The following is a 14,445-nucleotide window of genomic DNA, read 5'->3' as shown; positions in this document are numbered from 1 at the left end:
CTCCCGGGTTCACGCCATTCTCCTGCCTCAGCCTCCCGAGTAGCTGGGACTACAGGTGCCTGCCACCGTGCCCAGCTAATTTTTTGTATTTTTTTTTTTAGTAGAAAAAGGATTTCACCGTGGTCTTGATCTCCTGACCTCGTGAACTCCTGCCTCGGCCTCACAAAGTGCTGGAATTACAGGCATAAACCACCACGCCCGGCCCATACTAAAAAGTAGAATCATTTTTAAGTTGGTTTATTCCCAATATCCAAAGAGAAATATGGAAGTTCTAGGTAACTGAAAAATGCATGGAAATTATGGAGGTTTATAGCTCCTCTTTCCCCCTCTACTCCTGTTCCTCTTCTTCCTCCTCTTTCTCTCCCTATTCCTCCTTCTCTGCCACCACCACCACCATCACCATCACTAGCACCATTTACTATCATCTCCAGTAGTTCCTAAGTGAGCCTGTGCCCTACGTAAGGCATTCTACTTAAAGTTTTATTTTACTTTACCTCAATCTTCTCAAAAACCCTTCAAGTAAGAATTATTACCGCTTTTGACCTGGAGCTCAGAAAATATTTTCAACTTGCCCAAAGCCACAGACTTTTAAATGGTGGAATTTAACAAAACAAGTCACACACATTGACATGAAATTTCCTCTTCTTCACTGGTGACTGGTACCTAAACTTCAGTCATTAAGGTTCAGTCATTAATAACTACCTTCTTTAGTTGTGTTATCTCTATATTATTTCCTAAACTTCGGTCATTAATATTCAGTCATTAATAACTACCTTCTTTAGTTGTGTTATCTCTATATTATTATTCACTTATTGCTTTTCTAGAAACCAATTCACATTCAAAATATAACTCCAGTCCTAAGAAATAATATTCATCAAATCATAGGTTTGATATGGGATTACATTTTTTTTTCTAGTACAGTTTCCATGCATACCTATTAAAAAATTTTCCAGATGTCATTCACTTTTTTTGGTGTATCCTTCATGATACATGGACCTTACTTTCAGAAATGCTGGTGAACCATATGTAAAAACTAACAAATTGGCTGGGTGTAGTAGCTTATACCTGTAATCCCAAGATTTGGGGAGGCCAAGGTGGGAGGATCACTTGAGGCCAGCAGTTTGAGAACAACCTGGGCAACAAAGTTAGACCCCCTGTTTACCAAAAATAAAAAAGTTAGCTGGGCTAGTGGCATGTACCTGTAGTTCCAACTACTAGGGAGGCTGAGGCAGGGGGATCACTTAAGCCCAGGAGTTTGAGGCTGAAGTGAAGGATGATAGCACTACTCTACTCCAGTCCGGGCAACAGACTGAGACCCTATCGCTAAGAAAAAAAAATTAACAGACTGTTCTATTTGCCTGTTAAGTTGATGGTTTTGGCAGAAGTAAGTAGCCATTCACTTTGTCAAAAAAGTTTACCTCTTGTTCACTTCATTCTAAAGGATTCGTTATCTTATTTATTAATCACAAATTTATTACATACTATGCAGCAAAAGCACAGTTGGTAATAAGTATGATTTTCTTTAGAAATACAAAGGAGCTTCCTAAAATTACTATCATTCCTTCAGAATCATGTATTTGTGGGGTACCTGGTCTGTGTCAGGCAGTGTGCAGGGCTTAAACAACCTTTTTAAATTATAGATTGCTTTATGGGACCTTACTATATTTTTAAAAGACAGCTTCTCATTCTGATGGTCTTTCATGGGAAGCAGAGCAAAGAGAAATGAAAATTCCAAAGTAAAAGATGGAGTCAAACAAGGACAGGGAAAGTGAGAAAGACTTGCTTAAGAGAGAAATGATTTAAGATGGTGATGAGGTTAATGGAGAAGGTAGGGGTGGTTTGATAGATTCTGAAGCTTGTTTTCCTCACAGCTTAGCTTTTGGTATTGTTTTTAAACCTACTTATAACTTGAACCCATGGCCACACCTCTGAGGATCATAAATATTGTCAGGCTGTAGTCAGGAGGGATTTCCAAAACAACAAAATCTCTTATTCATCCTGTCTAGTAGAAACAGTTTAGACCCGCTCTGGCAACGCAGGAAAGAGGTGAAGTTTGTCTTCAGGGCTTTTATTGTCCCATTATTACTTTCTAATCTTTTCTCCTCACGTTATTTTTTTTTCCTCCATGCCTCCTAGAAAGCATTGCATAGTGAAAGGGTTGCATAGTGATTAGAAGAACAACAACAACAAAAAGGAACTAATTCTCAAAGTGTCCTCTCAGACCAGCAGGTGCAGTGTATCGGCAAGACCTGAAACTTGTGAGAAATGTCTCATCCCAGGCCTAAGGAATGAGAAATTTTGGGGCTAGGACCCAGAAACCCATATTCTAACGAAAGCTCTAGATGACCCTGATGCTCAGTCAAGATTGAGGATCGCTGAGTTAGACAGTCTTCAATTTTGAACGTTCACACATACACATTGGCACACACAAATCTCTGGATTTGGCAGTCAGAAAGACGTAGCTTTAAAATTTTGTTCTGAGATTTCCTACAAGCTTGGGGAAATGACTCAACCTCCCTTAGCCTTAGAGTTCACCTTTGAAAGGTGAAGATTATAATACTTCCTCCAAGGCTCATTGGTGAGGATTCATCTCTTGGTACAGTCGCATCACTTGATAAACAATACGGTTTCTTCTAACTCTCTTCCTTATGTCTTCAGCGTCATTGCCACCATCACATTTGACTCTTCTTCCCCAGTGGCTGCCGTGGTAAAGGCTCTGGGGCTGGCTCTTTTGGATCACTCATCCCCATCTTCCCCTCCTCTCCCAGCCACGAGTTTTCTGTGTCTTCAGCATGCCAGACTTGATCTCTGTTCTCATCCAAAGTGTTCAAGAAAATGAGTTAAGAATCTTTCTAATGGTTCTGTGTTATCTGGAAAGACTCAAAGCAGGATTCCCTCTGTAACAAGTGGAGAGAGCGCCCGTTTGATTATTCTGCACTTTAGAAATGCTTACTGACTCCATGAGTGAGCTGATGCTGTTTGTCAGAGGGTCCCAAGCACTGTCACAGACTGATCAAGCCTTCTGTGCTGGTTATTTTACTAAGCTAGAAGTGAGCAGCTGAACAAATGCATCCTCTTTAGCTGACCCTGTACCTCAGGAGCCAGCACAGTTACTGTCACATAGCAGGAGCTCAGTTTTAATGTTTATTTATAGACTCACTGAGAGTTTGAAGCTGAGTAGAAATTGTGGGGAAGATATTTAAGTTCTTGTGAATGTTCTCAGGCGCATCATTCTAGAGAGCATTGTATTGGAAGGATAGCAGGATCGATGTATATTTCTTCTGTCAATCAAGAAAAATGACGAGACAAGTCTCAAGCATTTTAGGAGATTTATCTGCCAAAGTTAAGGATGCACCCGGGAGACAGGTCTATACCTTTCTCTGAAGATGATTTTGAGGGCTCCAACTTTAAAGGGGAAAGGGCGGGAAATTGAGAAGTACACGACTTTCATGTAAGAGTAGGGTAGGGAACAATAGTTATTCATGCCTTTGTCTGGCTCAGTGAACCTGCATTTTTTTTTTTTTTTTTTTACATAAGATGACATGAACAAATGGGGCAGAGGAAAAATGCAGTGAAACTGCATTTTACCTAAGATAAATATAGACACAGTGGGGCAGGGGAACAATCAGATATGCATTTGTGTCTGGTGGGCTGGGGTGACTGCGCCTGTAAAGATAAGCTATCAGTTTCCATTGCCGTGGTGAAATTTTAACAGCTCACTACGAATCTCCTTGTGGGCAAAATATGGGGGAGGCGTGTAGTTTTTCGTCTTGTAGCCATCTTATTTAGGAACCAAAAGGGGGAGACAGGTTTGTGTGACCCATTTCCCAGCTTGACTTTTCTCTTTGGCTTAATGAGTTTGGGGTTCCAACATTTAACTTTTAACTTCCTTTCACACTTCTTTAAGAATTTGACATCAGGATTAATGAATGGAGAATAACTAGAAACTTCCTAGCATGGAATCATACTATTTGATACTATTATACTATTACTTTGTAATATACCAAGTTTACTGCATCACGTTTGAACTTCTATTAACTTTCCCCCATGCACTTACGCTCCAGTGATGTTGATGTTCTTGTGTGTTTTCCAAATATTTCCTTTTCCATGTCTACAAGCCTTTGTATATGTTTCTTATTCTAGTATGCTGTGTGGCCACCCGGTGACACTTAATCATTTTTTTTATTGTTGCTAAAGATTCAGTACAAGTGTTACCTCCTTATTTCCTCAGGGAGATTTAAACATTTCTTTCTCTGGGCTCCACTTCCAGCTTATGTGTCACTTTTATGAACTTGTGATACATTTTAACCATGTATACACATCTCTTGCCTCAGTTGATAGAAAGTATCTGCTGCCTCAGTTGATAGAGAGTATCTGCCATGCCTAGCATGTGCTGGATGTCATATCAGATACTCAGTGTTATTTATTGGGCTTACAGTGGTAACCAAAGCTCACATGTTTTAGCACTCCCATTTCCATAAAGTGGAAGATGTCCCCTCTGCCTCTTCTCTCATCCCTCCTCAAAGAAGCAGGAGTGACTTATCTGATCGACCAGTTTAACACTATATCTGAGCAGGCATGCCACGGTACCATCTCAGCATCTTCTCTCTTGTGCTGCCTGTCGGCAGGATGCAGACTTCTCTTCTGCCACCCCGGAGGTTGCCTGCCTCGGATGGGAGACTTGTGTTTGCCTCCTCTACCTGCAAGTGTGAAGGGATGGTTGGTCTAATGCAGTGGAGATAGTGTTGGAAGACCTATTTGGCCACAGATCTCAGCCACATTCCCCAATTCATGATTGTCGGTAATAAGGTTATTACCTAGATTTCCGTTTCTTGGACTCCAATATCTTATTTATCTAGTGGTGGAAGAGACAGGAACATTATTTATTGTCCCCCCTCAATCCAGCAGAAAGGAAATTGAAGTTAAATAATCTGAGCAAGATTAGGCAGAAAGTGCTAGTACACAGGAAAACAAAAGGCCCAGGTTTTAGAGTCAAAATTGTAGCAATATCTATATGTGAATGAACTCATAGAAAATTGAGGGTAAGATACTCTTTCCATCCCGTAATAATAACTAATATTTATTCAGTGCTTATTATGTATCAAATAGTACTTTAAGCACATGATACATATTAATACTTCCATATCTTTGGGGCATGTGCTATTATTAACATTTTCTAGATAGAAATCTAAAGTACATAAAAATAAATGTTTTACTAAGCTTTATATGAGCAAATGGCAGAACTAAAATTGGATCTGGGTAGCACATTCTATTAACCATTATACTATACTGCCTGTCATATTATCTACCTAGAAAAAATATAAAACGGTACCAGTACCAACCCCCTTACCAAAAAAGGAGGGGAGGAGCAAAATACTAAATTAATATATCACAGAAGGAGACACACACATAGTCAATAAATGCATGAAATGGTACTCAATATCAGTTGCTCTCAGGAATATATAAAATAAATTAATATATCACAGAAGGAGACATACACATAGTCAATACATGCATGAAATGGTACTCAATATCAATTGCTCTGAGGAATATATAAAATAAATTACAATGGGGCACCACTGCACACTGACTGGAATGGAGAATATTAAAAAGACTGACAACACCAAATGATACCAAAGACCAGAAACAACTGGAACTCTGCATATTGCCGATGAGTGCGTCAAGTGGTATAATCATTTTGGAAATGGTTTGACAGAGTTGTTTCAATGTAGAAAGTTAAACCTACCTTTACCCTTTGACCCAGCAAATGTACTCCAGGGTATTTACCTGAAATAAATAAAGGCCTGTGTTCATAAAAAGGCTTGTCCAAGAATATTCTCAGCTACTATTTGATTCATAGAAGGCAAAGACTGGATACAACTTAAATGTCCTGCAGAAGGTGAATGTACGAGCAGATTAGATTTTGCTGTATTCATATAATGGAACTCCATTCATCAATAAAAAAGAATGAACTATTGATACACACAAAAACATGGATGACTGAAAAACATGCTGAACAAAAGAGTACATTTTGTATGGTTCCATTTATATGAAATTTAAGAGAATAGGCAACACTCACCTATTGGTGACCGAAATCAGAATAGTGGTTGCCCTAAGAAGGGAATTGACTGCAAAAGGGGACGGGGGAGCTTTCTGGAATGATGGAAATATTCTGCCTTGAGTGTGTTGGTGTTTATAGTGGTGTATGTATCTGCCAAAACTCATGGAACAGTACACTTAAAATGAATGCATATTATTGTATAAATCATACCTCTGTAAAGTTGATTTTTTAAATGGCATCGGGGCAATTCTTGGTGACTCCTACCTGTTAATTGTCATTTGTTATTTTTAAATTATTGCTTAGCTTAAAAACTTGGGCAATAAACTCAGACATACATGGGCTTAAATCCAGGCCAACTAGAGACTTCACTGCTAAGAGAAGTTGGAAGAAGTTTCTTAACTTCTCTGAGTCTCAGTTTTCTCATGAGCACGTTGAGGAGATAGTCATACTTTCGTCATATGGCCACAGTGATGATACAATGAAATAATTTATGCAAAACTCATTATCCAGTTTTTTTTTAGCATACGCTGTTTGCCAGGTTCTTTCATGTTATTATTTTTTTAATTCTTGAAAACTCTTAAAAATTCCAGAGTCTTTATTACAAATGAAGACCATTTTAAAATATAAAGTCTGTCATTTTTATTCATATATTGATTTACTAAAAAAAAAATTTACTGAAGCCTACTTTGTACCAGGCACTGTTTTAGGTGCTTGGGATACATCAGAGAGAAAACACAGTTCTGTACTCTTGTGGCTAGTGGGAGAGAAAACAAAACACAATAAACGTTATAAATAAGTAAATGATGTTGTAAATGAAGCCACAAGTGCTAAATAAGTTTGGAATAAGATAAGGAAAATTGGGAGACAGACTGGTTGGTGGCTGAATAAATTTTTTAATAGTGAGGTCACAGGAGGTGAAATTTAGGCAAAGACTTGAAGGAGATGAGAGAGAGAGAGATGCAGATAGTTGAAGAAGTGGAACAGCCAGTGTAAAGACCCACTTTGGGAGCAAGATTTGAGTGTTTGCAGAGCATCAGGGAGCCAGTGTGGCTAAATCAGAGTGAGCAAGACGTAAACTGGTAGGATACAGTGTCAGGGAGATACAGGGGGCTTGATTGCATATGACTTCATGGATGACAGTTAGGACTTTGGATTTTTCTCGTGATGAACTGACAAGACATAACAGGGTTTTGAGCAGAAAAGTGCCATGAGCTGACCGACACTGAGTTGATTTGGAAGGCTCTCCCTAACTGAGTGCCATCCAGCAGAACTTTCTATAATGATGCAAATATTCTGTTATCCAATATGGTAGGCACTAACTACATATGAACCTGAAATGTGACCAGTGTGCCTGAGGAAGTGAATTCTTAATTTGATTTTAAGTAATGTAAATTCAGGTTTAACAAGCCACATGTAGAAAGTAACTATCATATTGGACAATACAGCTCTAGTCACTGTGTTGAGAATAAACTGGGCGAGGGTGCGGGTAAAGTAGACCTTCGAGGCTTGTGAGGAGGACCTGGCAGTGAGCTGCATGTCGGGTGGCTTGGAACAGGGTGGTAGAAATGGAAGGTGGCCATAATTGTTCAGATTCTGGAAATATTTTGAAGGCAAAGCCAAAATGATTTCATGATCTAGTGGGAGATTTCTTGACAGAATGTGAAAGAAACAGAAGAGTCAAAGATGACTCTAGGATTTTTTACCAGAACCATTGGGAATATAGAGGTGTCATAGAGTGAGATGGGGACAGTGAAACATGGGACAGGTTTGGAGGAGCCGATGAAGAACTTTTATTTTGGATGTGTTCAGTTTGTAATGCTTCATAAAATTTGGTTTGCAAAAACCATTAACATTTTCAGCATGTCAGGTTTTACTTGAAGGGGTATCCAGCCTATAGAGTACAACTGGAAGACACAGCAAGTGACAGGACAGAATAATGGATAACATTGGGACTCTTTCCTTTAAAATGTTGCTTAGTTCCAAAAAATTATATGCAGGCAACATGAGACCTTGGAGTCTCTGTGGTTATTTCTTTTTTCCCTTAAATTATGACTTAAGTCCAGGGAATTATAGATAAGGGAAAATTATTTGAATATGCTGGTAAAAAGAGGGGGGAGGTACAAGCAAAAAAACTGCAAACTCTGATTTGCATTTCCTTTGAAAGGGAGCCTTCTCAAGGGGCTTTTCATGGTCGTCAGAGTATGTAGCTGGCTATAATTACCCTTGACTTCTGCACGCCACCGCAGAAGAAATAACATGTTCATGCAGCCTGTCTTATTTCACTCTGGAATCCCTGTGTTTTTTTGTTTTGCTTTGTTTTCCTGGTTCTCTCCAGCTGCCCCTTCTCTTGGTTCTGTGGCTTGGCATTGGCTACGACAGCTAGCCCTCCTTTTCTTTGGTCTGCCCCAGGGCCATTTTGGTGGCTGCCACATAGGCACTGGGTGTGGGTTATGGCTTTTTCCTGGCTGTAAGAAGAAAAACAATTTAGTTCTGAAAGCCTTTCTAAGTGTAGGTTTAATCGTTTCAGTGCTATCTCTCATGCCTCCCGTTTCACATAGGCGGCTCTCTTACCCACATTGATTGATTTCCCTCAAACCGAGGGTGACTCAATACGACAACACGTAGCGATGATGACCCTGATTCATTTTGCTGGGAGGCTGCCTCATGCTTTCTGCTAATGTCAGTGGCAGGTTCATGGGAAGATGTATATATTCTAGCTTAGGAGCTGTTTTGAGATTTGGGAATGGTACACGTGCCCACATCTGGGGCAGCTAGTGGTGTTGGTGTTTCTAAGTAGTGTCCTCGATATTCTTCCATTCTCCTTTTAGGGGAAGAATTTTATGGTCTACAAGACCAAAATTACTATATATATATATATGTATATCTGGTTTCCCTGTGTTTTCTCAGTTCCATGGAAAGCTGTTTTTTTTTTTTTTTTGAGTGTTTGTGAAATATTTCTAAGCATATTCTTGCCATATTTTCTAACTGTAAAATCTACATGAAATGGAGTGTTTGGGGCATTAGGTACCTGGTTCATTGAATTTTCAGGATTACAACAAGTAACGACAAAAATTATTTTTCTCCTCTCTGGTTGTTTATATTTTCTCCAAAATGTACATCTTCACATTTTTAATCTTAGGAAATAGAATGTGGCCACCAAAATGGAGTCACTTTGACTTTTCACAATGTTTCACAACATTCCATTGGTGCTATAATTCTAAATATCGACTTTAACTGTTAGAACGGAAAGTAATCTGGTTCCATTTCTTTATAGACTAGAAAACTGAGGCCTGGAGAATTTGAGAGCCTTCCAATATCCATCAGTGGCAAATCCAGGCCCAGTGTAGTGGTTAAGTTACTAGACTCAGAAATCAGGCCAGCTTGAGGCCTGCCTTTGTTCCTGGCCAGCTGTGTGATTTTAAAACTTCAACAGCATCAGAAGCTTGCTCAGTTTTTTCAGCTAAATGAGTTTAGATGAAGAATTAGTTCAGTTTCCACCACTAAAATGGTAGTAAAAGTATTAGTTCCCTATCTAAATAAATTTCCACAAACTTAGTGTGACTTAAGGCAACACACATTTATTATCTTATAGTTCTGGAAGTAGATATTTGAAAGGGCTAAAATCAGGCCAGGCAAGGTGGCTCATGTGAGCAATCCCAGCACTTTGGGAGGCCGAGGTGGGCAGATCACCTCAGGTTGGGAGTTCGAGACCAGCCTGGCCAACGTGGTGAAACCCCATCTCTACTAAAAATACAAAAACTGGCCGGACATGGTGGTGCATGCTTGTAATCCCAGTTACTCAGGAGGCTGAGGCAGGGATAATTGCTTGAACCCAGGAAGTGGGGGTTGCAGTGAGCCGAGATGGTGCCATTGTACTCCAGCCTGGGTGACAAGAGTGAAACTCACTCTCAAAAAAAAAAAAAAGAAAAAAAAAGAAAGTAAGGTCTAAAATCAGTGTGTTAGCAGGGTTTTGAAGGCCTTAGGAGAGAAGTCATTTTCATGCCTTTTTCAGCTTCTGGAAGCTGCCTGCATTCCTTGGCTTATGGCCCCTCCTTCATCTTCAAAGCCAGCAACATTCTCCTAGGTCTTTCTCAGGCTGTCATCTCTCTTGGTTCTCTTCTAAGTGCCTCTTTCTCATATAAGGACCCTTGTGACTATGTTAGGCCCACCTGGAAAATTTAGGACAGTCTCTGCCTCTCCATTTCAATTGATGACGAACTCAACTGCATGTGTAACTTTAATTCTCCTTTGCTACACGACTTCACATATTCACAGGATCCCAGGATTAGGATGCGAACATCTTTGGGGGCCATTATTCTGTGTACCACAGTCTAGCATGAGAATGAAATTATTTCATAGGCCTGGTTTGAGAGTTAAATTGTCTACATATTTGAAAATTGCAATAGAGATGAAGAAGGTGGCCAGGCCTGGTGGCTCATGCCTGTAATCCCAGCAGTTTGGGAGATTGAGGTGGGAGGATCACTTTAGGTTAGGAGTTTGAGATCAGCCTGGGCAACAAGGCAAGAATCTGTCTCTACAGTCAGTCAATGAATAAACTATAAACAGCACTCATAGAAAATGCTTCAGTTAAGCACATACAGGACCTTGAAAAAGCAACTGTAGAACATTTTTTAAAAAGGTGAAAAAGGTAGTAATGATGATAGGCAATATTTTGGAGAACTGCCTGTGCCAGGTGAAGCCATCACTTTACATGTAGTTCCTCATTTATCCTTGAGAATAAGTCTATAGAGTCAAGTGCTCATTTGATCACTATTGTACAGGTGAGAAAACTGCATCTGAAAGGGATTCCATAACATGTCCATAGGGCATGAAACCAGGCATTTCAGGATGAGGATTTGAATCCGACTTGCTTTATTCCAATCTTGATGTATTCGGCTATGACGGTTATTATTATCACTATCATGAGAAACCAGATCTATCACTTCCAAGCCAAGTGTTCTCTAAATTAACTGTTGCTACCTACCAGCTGTTACGAAACACACATGAATATCTGGATGCTATAGAAAGCCCCCACTTATATAGTTGCTAAAACATATTAACTTTGGTGTTACCAACTTCACTGGCCTCTACTTTCTGAATAACTGCTCTGATTTCAGCTACCCCAAAATATAATATTGTATACAACATCTTTGAATATTTTTGTTTTTATTGTATGTCACCCTTAACAGCCCCCCACTTTTTTTTTATTTCAGGACATTTGCAAATCACTTTGGTGCCACCGAGTAGGTCACAGGTGTGAGACCAAGTTTATGCCCGCAGCGGAAGGGACCGTTTGTGGCTTGAGTATGGTAAACTGCATACTTGTTAGTTTTTAGCTCCAGAAATTTGATAAGGCATAGAATTCAAACTGTTTGTATTGTGACCTTAGGATGGAATGCTTTGGTAGTTTATATTCTCTGACTTCTCTTTATATTAACCAACATTATGTAGCAGCAGTTACAAAGCTTAATGCTAATATAACCCAGATAGCTCAATTGTTTAAGAAGATTTTTTTTTCTTTTTTCTTTGTCTTCCTGTTTTAGATGGTGGCTTGGCTCAAAATATCTCTATTTCAATGAGCTTACAGGTTTCATTGCGTACCATTTTTCTTTTAAACTTGTGGTATTTAAAAAGTCTCAGGGATCAGATATCTTGTTAGTCAAGACATGACTGTCCCTCCAGACCAAGGCTTCGGCTACTCAGCTCAACTCACAGGACCTGTCATTGAGCTTCTGACATGCCCTATAGATTCCCATCATGTACAGTGACTTTCCTATTGAAGGGTAAGAGACGCCTCCACCTAGTGTGTACCTAAGGTCCTTTTGCTGGTGAGCATCTTCTACCAAGAGAACCACCTCCATTTTGAAAGATTATGGGAAATCTCAATATTTTGAATGAAAAACTCATATATTTCTATTTTTCTTCCTCTTTCTCAATAGAGTCTGGAGGGAGGGCAGGTTGCATTTGGGCTACTAGTAAATGATCCAGATTTGGGAAGTTCATTTGAAAGACCAATCAAAGAGGAGCTATGAATGACAAGAGATAATGAGATGTTACAGGTTTGCAGATCTTAATTATTGACTCTGTCTCAAGGCAGTATAAACCTATACAGAAAAAAAATGGTCATTGGTCCTTTAAAGTTATTTCAAGACTTGGTGTGATAGCTCACATCTGTAATCCCAACACTTTGGGAGGCTGAGCAGGGAGGATTGCTTGAAGCCAGGAGTTCAAGAACAGGTAACATAGCGAGACCCTATCTCTACAAAAAATTAAACAGGCTTGGTGGTGCATGCCTGTAGTCCCAGCAATTTGGGAGGTTGAGGGAGGAGAATCACTTCAACCCAGGAGTTTGAGGCTGCAGTGTGCTGTGATTACGCCACTGCACTCCTTCCTGGGCCACAGAGCTAGGCCCTGTCTCTAAAAAAGAAAAAGTTATTTCATTCCACAATAATTTATTGACTACTAGATCTGGGGAACAGGAGACTCTGGGGACGTAGAGATAAATAAACCACAGTTGTATTTCTTTGAAAATTTACAGTCCAGGCGGGACACAGTGGCTCATGCCTGTAATCCCATCACTTTGAGAGGCCAAGGTGGGTGGATCACTCGAGGTCAGGAGTTCAAGACTAGCCTGGCCAACGTGGTAAAACCTTGTGTCTACTAAAAATACAAAAATTTGCTGGGCATGGTGGTGCACACCTGAAATCCCAGCTACTTGGGAGGCTGAGGCATGAGAATCACTTGCATCCTGGAGGCAGAGGTTGCAGGAAGTGGAGATCGTGCCACTGAATTTCCAGCCTGGGTGACAGAGCGAGACTCTCTCAAAAATAAATTAAAAAAATAAAAATTTACAGTCTAGCAGGGGAAACACATACAGAAGCAAGTAAGTAATTCTCTCTTTAAACACACCTTCTCTAAGCAGTAGTTGCTATCAGGGTCCAGATGAAATGAGAGCCGAATCTTGCTTGAGATTAGGTATGCACTTAGAATAAACCACAGCAAGTGTGTGCATCAAGATGGTTGTTGGGTTGTGGGTTAAAGTTCTTCAGCTGGATGATGAAAAGGACTTTTCAGAGAGAGGCCAACATCAGAGGCAAAGGCACAGATTTCTGATATTTGTTAGGACGTTTATTCACTATCTCTTAAAAGGATATGTAATTTTTAACTCTTTAAAGAAAATGAACATTTTAAAAATTGAGGAGTTATGTGCAATTTTTAATCCGATAGTGGTCTTAGGGAATCCCAATGAGGACTGTTCTTGAAAATGTTAATAGAAGTGTTGGGGCCACGATGATACAAAACAATGAATTAGTGGCATAATTTAAAATATAAATAGTGCTCAAGTCCTTTTTGCTTTTGAGGCACCACAACTTAGAACTTGTGACTTAAGGATTAGTGTTTTCTTTTTTAATTGAAAAAGCAACAGCGTTACCTATAAGGGATACACAGGAAAATATTTATATAATGAATGAGAAAAATAAGTGATACATCACCTAGGTCTAAAGATTTATTACATAAGCACATCAGGTATCTAAGTTCCAAGGGGAGTAAAACATACTTGTGTTAGGCTTCAGTAAACAGAACACGAGATAAATAAAGTCAGAAGTGGGAAAACAAATGTCTTGATATCACTGCGACAGCACGTTATTTTAAAACACCAGGCTATAGTTATATACTGGTGAAAAGCCCTTAAATGTAATGTCACCCTCAACAGAAAGCATCTTAATAAGTTCCATCCGTCATCACTCCAGTGTAATGATTATTACATTCAGATACGGGTTCCTCAGATTCCTCCTTCACCAGGGGATATAACTGGCTGCTTGTTAGACTGTAAATTTCATGAGGGCCAGTGCCCTGGTTTTACTCTTGTTTCATCTGGAGTGTCTGACACACAGTAGCAGGTACTCAATGTTTCATTTGTTTCTCTGTAACTGGAACCCAACTCTGTCCTTCCTCTTTCTTCTCCAGTCCCTTGTCCTTCAGCGATATTTGTACTATGAATACTCAGCCAACATGCGGCAGTATGAAAGCCACTTACTTTTTTTTTTTTTTTTTTTTTTTTTGGAGAGGGAGTCTCGCTCTGTCACCCAGGCTGGAGTGCAGTGGCACGATCTTGGCTCACTGCAGGCTCCACCTCCCGGGTTCACGCCATTCTGCCTCAGCCTCCTGAGTAGCTGGGACTACAGGCGCCCGCCACCACGCCCGGCTAATTTTTTCTATTTTTTAGTAGAGACAGGGTTTTACCGTGTTAGCCAGGATGGTCTCGGTCTCCTGACCTCGTGATCCGCCCGCCTTGGCCTCCCAAAGTGCTGGGATTACAGGCCTGAGCCACCGCGCCCGGCCAAGCCACTTACTTTTATCTAGAGATGTGTGCATGGAAAGAA

General features: G+C 40.0%; 1 protein-coding gene across 4 annotated transcripts in view; it reads left to right on the top strand.

Moving 5' to 3' along the window:
- Positions 1–14,445, top strand: part of ADAMTS18 (ADAM metallopeptidase with thrombospondin type 1 motif 18) — a 152,965-nt gene that overhangs the window by 81,867 nt on the left and 56,653 nt on the right. For all 4 annotated transcript variants that reach the window (XM_063654104.1, XM_054453617.2, XM_054453618.2 and 1 more), the window contains one exon: positions 11,275–11,370. In XM_063654104.1, the coding sequence (XP_063510174.1) occupies positions 11,275–11,370 (96 nt within the window). The remainder of the gene's footprint in view (positions 1–11,274; positions 11,371–14,445) is intronic.

This window comes from Pongo pygmaeus, chromosome 18 (genome assembly GCF_028885625.2).
Source record: "Pongo pygmaeus isolate AG05252 chromosome 18, NHGRI_mPonPyg2-v2.0_pri, whole genome shotgun sequence".
NCBI classification, from domain to species: Eukaryota; Metazoa; Chordata; class Mammalia; order Primates; family Hominidae; genus Pongo; species Pongo pygmaeus.
The sequence above is the reverse complement of the archived record's forward strand: the minus strand, read 5'-3'. Positions and strand labels throughout refer to the sequence as shown.